General features: G+C 54.3%; 1 protein-coding gene and 1 long non-coding RNA gene across 5 annotated transcripts in view; both read right to left on the reverse strand.

The window, feature by feature from the left end:
- Positions 1 to 1297: 1297 nt before the first annotated feature.
- ZDHHC14 (zinc finger DHHC-type palmitoyltransferase 14) overlaps positions 1298 to 17588 on the reverse strand; it is a 178331-nt gene continuing 162040 nt past the window's right edge. For 3 of the 4 annotated variants that reach the window (XM_036316406.1, XM_036316405.1, XM_036316403.1), the window contains 4 exons: positions 10461 to 10563; positions 9494 to 9603; positions 8416 to 8518; positions 1298 to 2553 (listed from right to left, as the gene is read on the reverse strand). In XM_036316406.1, the coding sequence (XP_036172299.1) occupies positions 2155 to 2553; positions 8416 to 8518; positions 9494 to 9603; positions 10461 to 10563 (715 nt within the window). In that variant the 3' untranslated portion in view covers positions 1298 to 2154. The remainder of the gene's footprint in view (positions 2554 to 8415; positions 8519 to 9493; positions 9604 to 10460; positions 10564 to 17588) is intronic. The other variant, XM_036316404.1, reaches the window with a different exon arrangement.
- On the reverse strand, positions 15616 to 17586 carry LOC118659857. Its single transcript, XR_004968726.1, has 3 exons — positions 17492 to 17586; positions 16448 to 16848; positions 15616 to 16359 (listed from the first exon to the last, which is right to left on the reverse strand). It is a non-coding gene; the product is annotated as an uncharacterized LOC118659857 (long non-coding RNA).

The following is a 17588-nucleotide window of genomic DNA, read 5'->3' on the forward strand; positions in this document are numbered from 1 at the left end:
CTCTCTATCCCTCTCCCTTCCTCTCTGTAAAAAATCAATAAAATAAAAAAATAAAAAGGTTGTGGGTTCGATCCCCAGTCAGGGCACATACAAGAATCCGTCAGTGAGTGCATGGTTGGGTGAAACTGTTTTTCTCTCCCTTCCTCTCTCTCTAAAATCATAAAAAAAATTAAAAATAATGGCTACACATACTCTACCTTCGTATTTTCTATTCACATATACAGTAGGAAACATAGGGATGGTTCAAAGATACCAGGACCCAAGAACTCTGGTTATTTTCAGCACAATTTTTTGACCCACGGAGAACTGGCTTTATCCCAGATGAGACTTGACATTGTGCTTTTGTCTTTTATCCTTTTTCCCCCTTTTATATAAAATGGCAGCTCTTTCTCAGACGAAACAGCCCTCTTCCATGAATTCAAACCTTTGGGGACCTCCTGCATCACTGATCAGTGCATCTTGCCTTTCATGTGGTTGCAAGGGCCCGAGCACAACGTGCAGCTTGAGTCGGTTTGGCTGTGGGATTTATCACCTGAGGAGAAGTAGGGACAGTCTGCTGCGGCTGCCCCCGAAGGGACGTACTCCCGAAGTCCAAAGCCAGGTGAGAAATGGGCGTGAATGGAGTGTAATTTTCTTAACTCCATTCTGATTAGTGTCTAGGGAAGAACGATGATCTGCATGGTCCCAGCCCCCACTGTAAGCCGGTGTCTCCTCCCACTGTGATGCCTTTACTAGGATGGCGGGTTACCCTCTGAGCGCTGGGGCCTCATTCGCAGGAGGCAGGGCGGGGAAAGTGGCCCACGGCACACCATGAGCTGAACGGCCGCTCCCCTCGACGTGCCAGAGATATAAACTGCCGCAGGATAACCTGCGAACGCAGAGCATGTTCCACTAAAACTATGTCAGAAAGAGATGATGAAAGAAAAGAAAAAAGAAAAATGACAGGAAGCCCCAGCTGGTGTGGCTCAGTGGATAGAGCGTCGGCCTATGGACTGAAGGGACCCAGATTCGATTCCAGACAAGGGCACATGCCCGGGTTGCGGGCTCGATTCCCAGTAGGGGGTGTGCAGGAGGCAGCCCATCCATGATTCCCTCTCATCATTCATCTTCGAAGCCAATAAAAAAAAATATTTTAAAAAATGACAAGAAGCTGCTCTCTTACATACCCCTCAATTCAACGGCTTGATTTTGGCCATTTTGGGGACCACTCCTCACTAGGGATACTTCGATAACAACAAACTCTCCACAGCCACAGGATACCTTGTCATTGACGCTGTTAAGGATAACTTCATGCAGATCCAAAATAACAGAGGGAGTCATTTATTGGCTGTCCACAGGAAGTCTGGTCACACAAGGAGGTGTGGTGGGTGTGGTACAACACAAAACCTCGGTTAACTACTGCACAGAAGGTTAACTGACTCTCCATTTGCTAACCCCCCAGCAGTCCCCTGCGGCCCAGGCACCACCGACCCGGTACAATTACGCCGAATGAACTGGGGATGGATGGCATTGTCCATTAGTCTTGGTTTCTCTCCCACCATCTTCCCATGAAACAGGACTTGGAATTCACAAAAGTAAAGGAAGAAGGCAGCGCTTCCGTCTGCAGACCATCACCACCGTGAACGGACGAGCGTGGCATGCAGGCTCACATCTGGTCGTTTTTTGTCCTTTGGACTTTTTTTTTTAAAAAAATTAACAAATGGAATAGCATGTCTATTTCAAATATTAGTAGCATAACAAATAAGTGCAATCTCAGTCTGGCCACCAGTCTCGCAAGCCTTCTGTGTGTCTGTCCTGAGAGTGGCAGGCAGCAGACAGTGCGACTGACATCCGGGCACGTCCTGTCCCTTGAGCCTCTGGTCACAGACCCCGGTTCCCCCGTCCCCACGCCCTCCCTGTTCCAAAGGCCTGACAACAGCGACTTCCCTGTTTTCACCGTCATCAAAGCGGTCGGGGTGGGGAGAAATGCCCATCACACCACACCGAGCTGGGAGCATCTGGGCCGAGCGCCTCTGCGCGAGGGGATCCATGCGCTCGGCAGCGGTCCCTGTGCGCAGGGCCTGAAGTCCTCGCCACCACGGCCCTGAGTCACCGGAAAGTTGCTGCGGGGGGCAGCCCGTCGGCCCCCCTGCCTGCAGTCCGGCCGGCCCGCGGTCACACGGAGCTGAGCTTCACCAGGCCGCGCACCGAGTCCTCGTGCAGCGCGTCCTGGCTGGCCAGGCCCAGCACGTGCGCCGTGCGGCTGTGGGCCAGGGGGCTGCCGGCCAGCAGCCGGGGCGGCGAGGGCGCCTCCTCCGGGGTCAGGAACTGGTGGCCCACGTGCTCCTCTTTCAGGGGCAGTATGTCTGTGAGCCCGGCCTCGGCGGAGAGGTTGGGCATGGAGGAGGGCGGCGTGGGCTGCCCGAGCGTCAGGCTGGCACAGGGCGTGCCCAGGCCCGGCTTCCCCGACAGGTGCAGCTCGTCGCTGGCGAGGCTGGGCTCGCTCTGCAGCAGGGGCGTGGCCGCGGCCTGCAAAACGAATTTGGTGCTCTGAATGCACTGGTCTTGGTCGCACTGGAGCAGGAGGGAGCCAGCAAAGAGAAGCCCAGACGAGATGGCACGGGGTGGGGGTGGGGGAGGGGGTAGGGGGGCAGGGGGAGGGCAGGGTGCGAGAGAAAGAGAAACCCGTTAGTGACACTCAGTCAGCAGGGCAGGGAGCGTGTGCAGTAGCCGGTTTCACATGGAGACACCCAGCATGTGGTAAACCCCAACACCTGGCACCTGGGAAAGCTGCTCCAGCTCACAGCCCCCACAGGTGCCCAGGAAGGAGGGGCAGCCTTGGCCTGCCATGCTCCTGGCCCTGGTTCACAGAAAGGACCTCACTTCAAACAATCCCACCCATGCATCATAGAACTGTCCACTGGAAACTTACATAATTTTATTAACCAACTAGAGGCCCAGTTCACGAATTTGTGCACGGGTGGGGTCCCTTGGCCTGGCCGGCCATGTGGACCAATTGGGGCCGATCAGGGCCACCCAGCGGGGAGGGACTGCAGGAGGTTGGCTGGCTGCAGGTTGCCGCCTGTGGGAGCGCACTGACCACCAGAGGGCAGCTCCTGTGTTGAGTGTCTGGCCCCTGGTGGTCAGTGCACGTCATAGACCTGGGCCCACTCCTGCACACACCCAGGGGCACTTCCCGTGGCCACACTGATGATTTGTTAAAACTGTAACAAATCTGCGTCCAACCTCATGGCCAGGACCCTAATGAAAGGCTCTCTGGTTTACCTGGGGGAAAACTTAAGGACTTAAAAATGTGAAAATAAAAATGTAGCCTAAAGCATTTCATTAAAAGTATCCATCCGTGGGCACAATTACTGGAACCACGGATCTAAGTCTCAAAATGCTGCGTGCATTCCATAACTTCGGACACGGTTTGCCGTTCAACTGATTTCCACTGGAAGACCATGCCCCCTGGGGCCCGGGGCCAGGCTCCTCCCGCAGCAGCGCCCACAGGAGGCACCTGCTGGCTCCAGACCTGCCACCGGGATGGACACCATGATTCTATTAGACTCCGACCAAGGACAGTGCAACGACTGCCCAGCAGGGTTTATCACCCTCGTCATATTAACTTTGCACGCTCTCAACATCTCCTTCTCAGAAGAAACTCAATGATTAGGGAATATGTGAATTTTCTGAAAGGTCAGAGCTTTTCCTCGTTTTGCACAACCTTCATGGTTGTAAATCCCATTGGAGAAGTTCGGGGGGGAAAATGGCCAACACTTCAGGGAAAGGTGTCCTGATGCCGCGTCCTTCCCACCTCTGCTTCTCATTCTGACTTGCCCATTTCTTGTTGATCTTTCCACTGGACGGCTTTCTCCCGGTCCCACTGATTCTCTTCTCTGTCCCGCCCACCTGTGTGCTTCCCTCCCACTTCTCTTTTTCTTCTCTTCCCACCTCTCTCCTCTCACCTTGATCTTTTCGTATCCAGCCCGCTCCTTTCCTGGCGTTTCCTGTCTTCATCCAGTAGAGGGAGACATCACTGCTCAATAGTTTCTCTCCCAAGCCACCCAGCTCCGCAGGATTTATTTCTATCCCAGCACCAACACCCAGAAGCCATTGGGAGTACTTTAATGTATCTAACCAGTTACATACTCTGGGAAAATAACAAGCCCCAGGATACTGGACAACGACGATTCATTACTCTGAACAGGAAACCGAGAAACTCGTGTTTTCATTCCAAAACAACCGCTTTACAAGTTCCTGTTTATCAGATATAGGGTTGAACCACATGAAATCGCCCTTTCTTTTGGCCAAAAATCACCCCCATGCTGAGTCCTGACAGAACAGAAGTGGGATCACTCGTGAGCCTGTTTATGAAAAGCGCCCCCTGTTGGCAGCGTAACGGATACGTCTGCGCCAGAGCGCTGGCCGGACCTGCAGGAAGTCACTGCAGTGGCCGCTGATTCACTGCCCCAACGCAGCGCGTTTTACCTGCAGAGAGATTTATGGCTTCAGGTGTTCGAATGTTACAATTCAGAAGCACCCCAGAGATCATTTACTTTTTGTTTCTGCAGATTTTCAAATAAAATCGCTCATGTTGGAAGACGTTTCATTTTACCCTGACTTCATGTCTGCGGTGACCCTCAGACACAGACTACATGCGTGCGCTTTCTAGATGGTCTCTATACACATTAAGAATGAATGAAATTATTACTTAGTTTGCTCCAATTCTGTCAAAGTATCAATGCTGGGCATTGTTCATTTCTGCCTGCCTATGGCGCTGTGCTCTGGGTCTCATGGATGCTCACTTACAGTTATAAAAACACCACAAACTTTAAAACCTACCTAAAATGTAGGCTGGGAGCAGAGCTTCCTTTTTATTCTTCTATTAACATTACCATTTAAATCTGCTTAAGTTGTACTGTTCTACAATATTTGATTTTTCAGATTATGCACAAAGAGTTCTCTTGATTTACTAGTTGAGTAAATCATCCCACTGCTAGGTTTAGCCTTGTTTTGATATTGGATTAAGGGGATTTAGAAATTAGGTTAAGTAAATATATCAAATGATCTTCTAAAAAAACAAAAAGAAATCCCAACAACTAGGAACTATCTTTGTGGTTATGTGTGACCCCAAAGGAACTTCGTAGCTACATAAACTGTGACCCGGACGCTATTCACAACTTAAAAGTATTTGACAATAGGTTTAAACATAAACTATGACCCAGGTGCTAGACAGAACTGAAACTGACCATCAAATGAGATACACTAAGAACTGGACCACAAGTGATGTCACCACTGTGTACACACGCGCAGAACTTCAATACGGGGTAACAATGAGAGCCAATCGTGGGGAGAACAGGTGCTCAGGTGGCACTGAGGGTCTGCACTAATCCCAGTGTGAGTCCGGAATTTCACAGGTGCTCACACGACAGATGCTCTCCTGGGCTGCACGCACCATTTCAATGCTTTCGAGGCCACCTCGGTGCTTCCCTATACTTTCCTCCGTGGGACTGTCGTAGAGGGAGGCTGCTTAGGCACCACATACCTGTCCCCAACCACAAACCTGAGAGATGGCAAGTTAACGGTACATTGTCCTGTTTTTGAGGAAATAAATCAGACCTCAGTGTTGACTTGGATGCCAGGGCTAATTAGATTTGCCTAACCTTTCTATCCCGCACTATCATTGTGCTTCTCTAAGACCTAAAGCCTTTACCTCTCATTCCTAAAATAGCACCTATTTCCCCAGAAGCACTTTTCCTATCATCCAGGAAGTACCTTGCGGATCTGGACTTTGGTCCTAAAATAAAATAATGTGTTCATTTCCTTCCTCGGCTAAATCGAATGCCTCCCAATGTCCCTCCTTCAAAGAAAGGTCTGGCTAGAGTGCTCACGCCCCAAGGCTAATGCAGCATTATTATCCGCAGAGTGGGTAACAAAATTGTGCGTCTGGGCTTGTGGCAATGCCGGTTGCCACGTGTCCTCCAATCATAGAGACAGGCTGCTGTTCAAGGGATGATGCATAACCGATACTGGACTAGTATCCCTCTGTATATGGAGGGAGGGGTGTATAAAACTGCCCCCAATAAGTGAGATAAACGATTTCCCATAAGGCAAACAGACAAAGGGAGACTGCAATCCTGAGAGAAGGGAACTAACAAGGTGAGGCCCACAGTCAGCCAGCTCTTCTGTTGGGGAAACATCCCCAACCAGGATGCCGGCTCAGGTCTGAGCAGGGCCCAGCAGCTCTGCGGAGTGGGGCAGCTGGGTCACAGGGCAGGCCCTGGAGAAGAGGATGCTGTGCAGAGAGGGGGAACCAGCAGTCCTCGTGGGGGTCCCCCACGCAGCTGTGGCCACAGGCTCTGGTACGCATGTGCAGTCTCCCCCCTGCAGAGGCTGACAAGACAGCAGCTGCAGTGGGGCTGAGAGAGGGACACAGATACTAGAGGGCGAAAGAAGTAGTGCTGGGGGCCACTGACCTCATGAACACGGCCAACACCTTGCTAACGGCCCTGCGATCCAGGGAGGGCCTAGGGAAGCTGTGCCTTAGGAGCAAGAATCATGCCCTACAGTGAGACCCTGGAAAGTTCAAGGTGATTAGCGAGTAGCTGAACTGCTTGCTAGAATGCGAATCAACAGTCTTCTAACGAAGATAACAAAATCCAGAGTCTCTACACTATTGTCCAAAATACTCGGTATTCAATACAATGTCAACAGACATCCAGAGACAGGAAAATGTGATCTGGAGCCAGAAAAAAAGCGGTCACCAGACACCAAACCCACAGCCCCGATGTCATTATCAAGTAACGACCTTAAGCTTCCCACCCCGGCTCTTCCCCTCACCCAGTTACTTCCATTGTTGGCCAGTTGCTCAGAGTGGATACAATTGAGCTGGCTGGTCTTGCAGCCCATGGCTATGAGGGAAATAATAATAAAAGAATAATAGCTAATCCTAGATGTTAAGTGCTTTGCGTACATCAACTCACTCCTCATAGAAACCCTGCAAGGTCAGGATCCAACAGTCCCCTGGATGAGAATTCTGAGAGGTTAAGTGACTTGTCAAGGTCACTCCTCTAGTAAGTGACAACCTTCGGGCTCCTCACACACGTAGTCCCCCTCCCGGCTTGGAGGGGGGCCGAGGGAAGGCCTGTTTAGGCCTGTGGCTGGCACTGGGAGGATGTCGCTGCACACCTGTCACGGCTGGACTTCCTGGTCCAGGGCGGTGCTGTATACTGGCACCAGAGAGACCCCTGAGATTTTAACATTTCACTCTGACAGAGTTGTTCCTAAGGGCCGTTTGTGTGGGCGAGTGCAGACAGAACAAAATGTCCCGGATCGCATGGGGGGCGTGGCAAGGACTGATGTGTACACACTTTCTTCCAAAGAAGAGGAATTATTAGCAAAGCAAAGCAAAGCAAAGTAAAACAACGCAACACAAACGAAACACCACTCCCGACAAACAAACCTAGCAAAGCTGCTGGGGCTGGGCCTCGCTTCCCTGTCTGTAAACACAGTGGACGGAGGCCACGGGCGAGCGGTCTCCCTGAGCCCCAGTGGTCGGAGGCTGCGCCTTCCCCTCACAGTTCTCTGTGCTCAGAAGCCAGGGCCCGGGAGCCTCAGGCCTGGAAAGGCCTGTCAATCACGGAGCTCTGCTGTGGGTAACTCAGGGCCACAGAGGGCAACAGCGCCACGAGGCCCCCACGCCCATTCCCTTTCAGAAACACGGAACTTCTTTAGGGAATCTGGTCCAGATAAAGCTGGGATTCCCGGTGCCCGCGGAAAGCCCCCGCCCCGCCCCCGAGTCTGCCACCCAGAAACAAAGCCCACCTTTCCACGCGCGGCCACACCCGCAGCCCCTTGGAGAGGCTCCCTCAGCCTTTGCTGGGAGAGAATGAACCCTGGTCTGATTATTCGCACTCAGGTGTGCGTGGCCGGTCTGAGATTTGGCTGAACGTGGGGAACTGGCCGTGCCATCCATGGCACACTAAAGGGGGATGGGATCAGAACAGACTGAGCAAAGGGACAGAATGGGGTCTGGGCACCCTCCAGCCACCCAGCCCTGCCGAGGGCAGCTGGACCCGTCCCCCCAATGACTCTGTGGCCTGTGCAAGGGGACTTTCCATCACCAGGTGCCACAAGCTGTTTCTGGAAGAGATGTTGTGTGTCCTTCCCCTTCACAACCCCTAACACACGTGTCACTCGGCGAGAACAACCCCTTCCCCTTGCCCAAGCCTCCCAGTCCCTGGTGTCCAGGAAGCTTTGAAGGTGCGCCTGGTCTAGGGCCTCCTGGTCTACGGGAGTCTGGTCTAGGGGCGCCCGGGCTAGGGGTGCCTGGTCTAGGGGCACCAGGTCTAGGGGCGCCTGGTGTAACTGGGTTAGCGAGCACAGAAGCGTAAGAGAACCCTTCCAGGGTGTCGCCCTGCAGGCAGCTCCTACCATGTCGCTCTGCGAGGCGGTGGCCCCGTACGTGGCCAGCCCGTTGGAGGGCGCGGCTGGCTGAGGCGTGTCAGGCTGGACGTACCCTCTTCTGTCAATGAGGCTACAAGAGAGAACAAAGCAGAACAGGAGGAGAGTGAGTAGAAAGCCGAAGATGCCATCAACACTGTTTATTTCTACTTGGGGGGTCCCTCTTCCTGTGCAGGGAGCTGAATGTGGGTCTGTAGCTGTCGCTGGGAAACGGGAACCGCCCCCCCCCCCCCCCCCCCCAATGAGCACATTGTCATACCGCGTAGGAATGTCTTAGAGGAAACTCCAGTGCACGATCCCGGGCACACAGCTGCTGCCACTGTTAATGTCATTGTCGCATCATCACCACAACTGCCGCTGCTTCAGCCCGCACACGTCTGCCTCTAACTATTTTGGCACTGACCTTCTACACAACTCACTCTTAACTCAGTTCCACAGGTTTCCCAATTGCTTCCTGCATCGTGTCCTGGTTCCCTTGCTGTGCTAACGACAGCTCCCTGCTCCCCACTGACCCACAACAATAATTCATGAGGTCACATGCCTCAGTTTCCCTATTTGACCCTGAGGGGATTTATCCCAAACTGGACACAAATTCATTGGAAGAACCAAGAAGGCGTCAAGTGCAACACAACAAACAGCCAGGTCTCTATGGTCTTTATTTCACTGAGGCCGTACCCCGTGGCACCAGTGGACGGTGTGGCCTAATCCACCTGCAGCGGCCACATCTCTTCCCAGTGGGGCCTGTGCTCCCTCATCTAAGGCGTGTTCTAGGGCGTGTGCTAAGGCGTGTTCTAGGGCGTGTGCTAAGGCATGTTCTAGGGCATGTGCTAAGGCGTGTTCTAGGGTGTGTGCTAAGGCGTGTTCTAGGGCGTGTGCTAAGGCGTGTTCTAGGGCTGTGGTAGGGCGTGTGCTAAGGCGTGTTCTAGGGCGTGTGCTAAGGCGTGTTCTAGGGCTGTGCTAGGGCGTGTTCTAGGGCTTGTGCTAGGGCGTGTGCTAAGGCCTGTGTTTTCGGAGCCTGGTGAGGAGCACCCTGCTTTCTGAACCTCACCTTGGAGAGACGGGCCCACACAGGGCCACACAGCAGTTCGTGAAGATATTTCCGTAGCTGTAGGGGTTGTAATTTTCTTTACCTCTTTTATTTGACCAAGATCCTTTAATCTGAAAGAAGAAGACAGGAACACAGCATCCTTCACACCAATGCCACAGTCTGAGCGACTGGACCACGAGAAGTCCGTGGGAATGCAAATCATCTTCCCTCCGTCTGCGGCAGGGATGGAGATGCTGCTCTCAGGGAAACTGGCATTTATGCCCAACCTGGGAACACCTCCAACAGCAGGCAGACTAGGGAGAACGCATTCTCTGGGGACGAGCTCTTATTGCTGCTACGTAGCGCCAGAGGCCGCTCCCACGAGCCACGCGATCCGCTCACGCTCACATTCAGTGCTCAAACAGCCACCAAGTGAACGGCAGCGGCAGGGGTACCGGGGCCCGATTGCCAGTTTAGAGCCGTCTGAATTTGGGCTCAACGTGTTGCCAAAGTAACTGTGCAGATTCTAAGAGTCACAGTTACCAAATTAAGTAACTGTTCATATTCTTGCATCTCATCGGTGCTGGTTTTCTCGAGCCTCTATGGCAAATGGAGCGATTCGGAGACATGGGCTGATACTTAGAGCAGAGAGGAAAATGAAGAAGCATTTCCCAACAGAATGTGTCTTGTTTTGATGCCCCATCTCCATCCGCATGAAGTAGAGGCAGGTAACCCTGCGCAAACGTTAAACTTTGGGTCTGGCCGATCCCGAGAGCCGACGTGGAGACGTTAACTAGGAGGCAGGCTCCACGTTCACCTGCGATGCCACCTGCCCCGTCTCTCCTTGGGCTTGGTGGCGAGGGGCTCACATCACCACTGCAGAGGAACAGGACAGACCCTGGCTCCTAATCTCGTCTTTCCCTCCCCGCACCCCCCTCGGTTCCCGAACACAAAAGCACAGCCCCAGCCCCACGCTGCAGGAACTCACATCTTCATTGGTCGTCTGGTTGGAGCTGATGAGATACGTGTGGAAGCCCAGGAGCCCGACGATGGACCAGACGGAGAAGAAGCACACCACGGCCTCCAGCACGGTGACCGAGTCAAGGCCGGGAACTGAGGAATGGAGCTCTCGAGTGCCCGGGGGCTGCGGTGGCTGGAGGCGTGGACGGGACACCGCAGACACCCACTTGGGCCTCGAGCGTCTATCTAGCCTTCCCTGGTGAGCTCCCTGCCCGGAGGGGCACCTGGGACAGGCCCTCCCCCCGTCCTCCCGCCACCTGCCCAGTAAATGACGGACGGGCTCCCTGCATGTGGCCTGCTGACTTCTTCACGGGCCTCGGACTGTCCTCCCTGCCTGACCGCCTTGCCTTTTCCTGGTGACTCACACTGGGAAGCCACCGACAGCTGCACCGGGAAGCGAGCGGCTGGAGCTGGCAGCGGCCCCGCCTTCACCTTCGAGGGAAGGACTCCACATTGAGCATCACTTCAAGCACAGACTCTCAGTTTGGCTACTGAGCGCCGAGGGCTGTGGTGCCAACAGGTTTGTCCCCGGCCTGAGGGCGAGGCTGTGGGGGGCTTGTTGCGGGGTGACCGTGGGTGGCTGTGCCGGGGGGTGGGGGGGTGTCCTCAGGGCTCTCCCTGGGCAGCCCTCCCACACCTGGGTGCTGCCTGCTCCCACCTCACGTGGGCTTCCCAACCAGCGGGGGCATTTCGCAGACTGGCTCGGGGTGAGGGTCATTTTATTTGGGGACGCTCCCCCCCGCCCCTCAGCCAGGCCTGACACAGAAGGCCTGGAGGCTCACGGTGTTGGGTGACGGGCAGACCCGCAGGTGTTATAGCCACAGCAGGAGGAGGCTGCGTTCTTCAACAGAGCAGATCATCGCCAAGGGTGGGGCAACGTGAAAAGACTAGAGGGTTTTTCTGTCCCCCAAATGTTTATAAAATTCTATTTACAAGATACAGATGTTTCTCGGGGGGAAAATAATTCTCATAGGCCTGGGAGTTTCAGTCTGCACCATGCATCCCCAGTAATGAATCACAGGCCAGAGAGAAGAAATACTCAGGCTTCCTGATGCCCCCACGCGTGACAGAACCACTGATTTTCTTCAGGGCTGGAGGTAATTCCCCTTCAGACCAGAGACATGCGTACACTTGCCAGGGCAGTGCCATGATCTGCCACGTCACAGTGACTGCGCACCCGCCGGGGGCGGGGCTGCCTGGGGAACAGAGAAATGAGGGGTCCAGGCTGCTAACGCACCGTCAACATCAGGACACGCGGCTGGCTGCTCCGGGAGAGGCGGACAGCGCTTCCCTTCTCCAAGGTCTGAGCCTCGAAGCTGCGAGCTCACAGAGAGGCAGCCCTGAGGCAGGAGGACCTCTGGGGGGAGTGTCCCCAGGCAGGCTGGCCGAGGGGGACAGCCGGGTGGTCTGGAGTCTAGACTGCCAGCACACGATGTCCCGGCTGCCCTCACGGAGGAAGGAGGAGAGGAAAACCAGGTGGTGTTTTGGAAAAGCAGACAGACGTGGCTGGGCAGGGGTAAACACGCAGGGTAGGAGGGTCAGCGGGGGAATAGGGAGATGCAGAGAGGTGGACCCCTCCCCATCCATGTTAATCTGCTTTTCCCTGCGCAGCCCGGCAACCCCTTCCTTCTCCCAGGGCTGCCCCGGTGGCAAATGGTTCCGGTGGGAGGCCTGGTGTGCACCTGGGGACACGTGGACAGCGGCCTACGTGCCGAAGATGGTCTCATTCTCACTGCCTTCCGACAGGTCGCTCTCGCTGGTGCCCCTTCTAACCCCATCGGCCACCCAAGAGGGGCAGGCTGAGGGGGCAGCCCGCTGGGAGCCGTGCCCCCCTGTGTGAAAGCAGAGGCGGAGTGGAGGCCAGGGACAGCGAGGAGGCCAGGGGCCGGCAGCCGGGAAACTGGGTGTCCAGGGAGGTGATGCTGGCAAGGAATCTGCAGAGGCTGGCGGTCAAGCCAAGAGACAGACACATGAAGCCAGCCAAGAAATGGTCGAGGGTGGAAAAGAGAGAATATAAAAAGGAAGCAAAGACTTTTCACCGAACAACACATGACCAGCTGACCTCAGAAGTGCTCCGTGTCCCCAGAAGTTTACTTCCAGGGCGGCCGACGGCCATGCCCAATACACACAACATTCCTGTGTGCGAACCATGGGAAACTGCGAGTGGAGGTGAGGGACAGCGGTGAGCGTGGCTGCCCAGATCCTGTCCCTTTGCAAAGCCGCCTCTATCGCCACCCCACAGGCAGGCACTGTTTTCAGGTGGATGTGGAACTTTAAAGGTTTAGCGCAACAACAAAATATGAAGCTTTCTATATTAGTATCTCGTGCCTTAGAAACGTTTTATAAATAGCAGAAGGCAGTCTCCCCATCAGCTCACTGCGGTGTCAAAATGACAGGATGCAAGGTGGGGTGTAGGCCACAGCCCCCTCCAGCTCCTCCCACAGCGGCTCTGAAGGGAAATCATCACCTTTCCTGCCCATGGCTGGCATCACGGGCACATGCCAGGTGCTGGCCAAAGGCTTCACAGGGACGCACTTAACCCTCAGATCAACCCAGTGAGAAGCACAATTCCCACTTGACACCGAGGGAAACTGAGGCAGGAAGCAGTTAAGAATTTGCTTAAGCAACAGCAGAGCTAGGCTTTGAACCCTGGGTGTGGCTCTTCTAGTGTGACGACCTGTGGGCTGGCTCCTCTCTTCGTTCTTGCTGGGGCAGCGGCTCCGGCTCCCCGTCCCCCCTCTGCTGGGGAGTCCCCGTCCGGGTCCTGCAGGAGCCGGACCTGCACACTCACCCTGACTGCGGCACCCACACCTGATGACACACCTGCTCCCTGACCCTCACAGATGCTGTCTATGCCAGAATAAGAATAATATGAGTTTCTCTGAAATGTATAAAAACCCATGGACTGATTTTTAAAAAAAGAGAAATGAGAGGAAATGTGCCAACTCAGAAAAAATGCAACAAACAACCAACACATTTTTCTTATGACTTCAGGCGGCTTAGAAACTCCCCCGACGCAGCTCCACGGACACACACTGACCCCCGGGAAGATGTCCTGGTTTGTTCTAACCCTCTCGTCTTACAGACCGGAAGCTGCGGCTCAGAGTCCTCCAGCCACTTAGAAGAGCTCCCAGAGCAGTTCACGGTGAAACGGAGCTAGAACGTGGTCCTCCAGACTTCTGGGGAGAGAGAACCTCCCCAAGGCCACCAGCAAAGACACACCGACCAGCGGCCCCGGAGGGTCCGTCCTACCCATCGCACGTACGTCCTCACTAACGAGCAGGACTTCGTGTTCTAAGCACATCACGACCCGGCAGAACTAAAGCCTGCTCTTCTGGAATACACATTCCTGATGCAGCAACGCAACTCACCACTTTCCAACCGCTTCACTCCACGGACAGGGGCATCCTCCTCCGAAGCAAGTGTTTCCACAGAAAACACCCGTCAGGACAGGGGGCGTGTGGCACTCACACCACTGCCGGGGGCCAGGGGTTGGTGACACACATGAAGTATTTGTGAGCTTTTTAGTGAAAAAGCCCAGCCCCTCACTTTTAAGCATGGACATGCTCCTGAAATCCTCCTCTATTTCCAGAAAGAATAAGGAAGATGAGGGCTGGGAGCGGCGCCCGGACGCCCACTCGCCCTCCTGCTCTGCCCCTTGCGCACGGGCAGCTCTGCCGTCGCATTTGCCTGACCCTCGTTCTCGCCTCTCATTTGCTCTGGGGGAGAATTGGGGGTTTTGTCGGACTCTTTTGTGTTGGCTGAGGAGCTGCCCTGGGATATTTTGGCTTTGGCGTTAGGTCACCTTTTTCCAGGCAGGAGCCTGGCATGACAGTGGGTCAGGAGATGCCACAAAACCAGTGGGACCGAATCAGCAGGAGCAAAGCTATACGGATAATCCCTGTAAACTGTGCTGGTTCAGTCTTCACGGGGCTTCTGTTACCATTTTCAACTTGAACTCAGGGAAGGGAGGATAGATCGATCGATCAATCTATCTATCTACCTACCTATCTATCATCTTCTTATGTGTCTGTGTGTATAAACATACATATTTTTTTACCCATCCTTTTTTGTCTCTCATCCTGTGTCTCCTTAATAACAGAAAGGGCAGAACAGGGGAGGGAGGTCAGCGATGTAGACTCAGAAGTGACCAGGCAGCTAGTCAGCTGCATGAGGCCTGAGGGGCAGACAGAACAAGGGCCTCCCCAAGGATGCCCAATCCCTGGCACCTGAGAACACATTACCTACCAGTCAAAAGGGAGTCTGTAGATTGCAGGTAGGGACCTTGAGATGGGAGGTTACCCAGAATGATGAGGGCGGGGCCCGTCTGCAAAGGCAGGGAGGTTCTGGCTGAGGTCAGAGTGATAGCAGAAGGGAAGGAAGGAGAGATTCAAGGTGTGAGAGGGACTTGATCCACTGCTGCTGGTTTTGAAGAGAAAAGGAGCTGTGAGTCAGGGAATGCATCAAGAAATGGGGACCTGTCCCGTTCCCCAGCAATTCAGCCAGCCCCCGCGTGAGCTTGGGAGAGATGCTCCCCAGGGCCTTCAGGTAAGAGTCCAGGTTGGACAACACCTGGATTCCAGCCTGTGGGACCCAGAGCAGGATCCAGCGAGCCCACTGGACTCTGACCTGCAGGGCTGTGTGACAATACATTCATGCTGCTTAAGCCTCTAAACCAGTGACGGTGAACCTATGGTTCCGGCGGGAGGCCTGGTGTGCACCTGGGGACACGTGGACAGTGGCCTATGTGCCGAAGATGGTCTCATTCTCACTGACACGCGAACTCACTTTTTTGGTTGATTTTTCTTTGTTAAATGACATTTAAATATATAAAATATCAAAAATATAAATCTTTGTTTTACTATGGTTGCAAATATCAAAAAATTTCTATATGTGACACGGCACCAGAGTTAAGTTAGGGTTTTTCAAAATGCTGACATGCCGAGCTCAAAAGGTTCGCCATCACTGCTCTAAACTGTGGCTCTTTTTTAAAAATATATATATATTTTATTGATTTTTTACAGAGAGGAAGGGAGAGGGATAGAGAGTTCAAAACATCAATGAGAGAGAAACATCGACCAGCTGCCTCTTGCACACTCCCCCCACTGGGGATGTGCCCGCAACCAACGTACATGCCCTTGACCGGAATCGAACCCGGGACCCTTCAGTCGGCAGGCCAACGCTCTATCCACTGAGCCAAACCGGTCAGGGCTAAACTGTGGCTCTGTTACCCCAGCCACAGGAAGCTCACACAGCCAGCAGTGCTGTGAGGGGCCTGTCATGCACTCAGGGCAGGTCGAGGCCACCAGGCTCCTGACCGTGAGGCCGGCTTAGGAAACAGCCTCGAGGGACGGCATCAGGCTGTGGGGGAGGGTCAGCAGCGCGTTGTGGCAACACCGGAAAGACAGTGGCTGAGGTTCTGTGAGTGTTCACACACCGGGCCATGGGAAAAGCCTTCACCTCCGCCTGAGAATGAGCTTCTGAGAGAAAATAAGCTAAAATTCTGCTCTGGACCAAATAAGAGCCCCCCCCCCCCCCCCCCCCCGTGAATAGTTTCTGCAGCGAAGTCGGCGTGCCACCCAATACATCCCACTCTTGCCTTCCTTCCTTCATCAGCAGCATCTGCCTCTTCTCCTCGTGGGGAACGCAGTGCACTGGGCTCTGCAGACTCTGAGCACAGCCAGACCGTGAGGGCAGCAGACGTGAGCTCTGGCGGGGGCCTGGCAGAGCTGCCCACCGCAGCAGGCGCCTCCTTGCGATCACTCCTCCCACGCACGTGAGCGATGCTTTGGCACTGAGCATGCTCACATATTCCCAAATAGTTGATTTTGTTGGCATAGCACTGTCTAGCACAGAGCGGTGGACTTCTGTAACCAACAGCCACACATTAGAGGCTTAAAGCAAAGCCTAAAGCAAAGAACTGAGACACAAAAGGGTTTGAAGAAATGAGCGAACCTCATAGTTGGCTGTGATGGAGCAGGAGGCAAAGCTGTTACCCGTCTAGGACTTGCTACCGGTCTTTCCTTACGACTCACCCCAGGATGGTGAGATGATAAGATCCTCCCTGGGTGGGGAGGTCTGTAGTGGACGGCACACCCCCAGCAACAAGCCCAGCCACACAGCTGCACTGCTCAGCGGGGAGGGCGTGTCTGCAGGTGCCCACAACAACCCCGGGGGCGGAGCAGCTGAGCTCTCTCAGCCCCCCCCACAGCGGGGAGTCCCTGTCACTGACGTCAGTCTGCCCCAGACTGAGACGTATGCAGGTGATGTGTACGTCATCTCAGTAAAGAATTCCCTACCACGAGATGAGGACTCCTGGGAATAACGGGGAGTTCAAGTCCAGGCCACCTGGTTACCTGAAGACGAAAGAGAGCCTGGGCTCAGATGGATTGGTCAGTGGGGCCGGCTGGCAGGAGCCACACCAGTGAGTGGAAAACCTCAGTAGACGGGGAAGGGAGTGGGAGCGCACGCAAGAACTTAATGGGTGAACATCTGCCTTTCAAGAAGTTTAAAATACTATGGTACATGCCCATATATACCGAGAGGCTGGGACTCGCCCACATGACTTGGGAGTGACCGTCTTTGGTCCAGCCAGGGCTGTGAAAGGTGTTCCGTTTCTGAACATAGATACAGGTCATCTGTACGGCCCAGAGGAAGGCCAAACTGACCCCAGACAGAATCCAGACAGAGGCTCACGGGGTTCCCCTCTGGTGGCCGCCCTCAGGGACACCCATAAAGATTCTGTAGGGACCACCCGCTGATCAGCACGAAGCCAGTTTGTAGCTTGCAGCCTCGCTTCTCCCCAAACCAACCTGAGGGAACCCAATCATGTGGGTTCCTGGGGTGGGCAAGACGCACACTTGCTTTCTAGCTAAAGAGCACGCCAACCGAAACGGCGCACTGCGCCACTCGGAGATGGAGCATTCGGACGCCATTCCTCGTGCAGGTGACGTCAGGGAGTTCTCGGGGTGCTTTACGGGACAGAAAGAATACGATTACCGGGAAGACAAGCCAAGGCACGGGGTGGAGGGTACCCAGAGGTCGGTCCAACGCGTAACGCCTGAGCCTTTCACACACAACACCACAACCACAAAGG

Source organism: Myotis myotis, unplaced genomic scaffold (assembly GCF_014108235.1).
Source record: "Myotis myotis isolate mMyoMyo1 unplaced genomic scaffold, mMyoMyo1.p scaffold_m19_p_7, whole genome shotgun sequence".
NCBI classification, from domain to species: Eukaryota; Metazoa; Chordata; class Mammalia; order Chiroptera; family Vespertilionidae; genus Myotis; species Myotis myotis.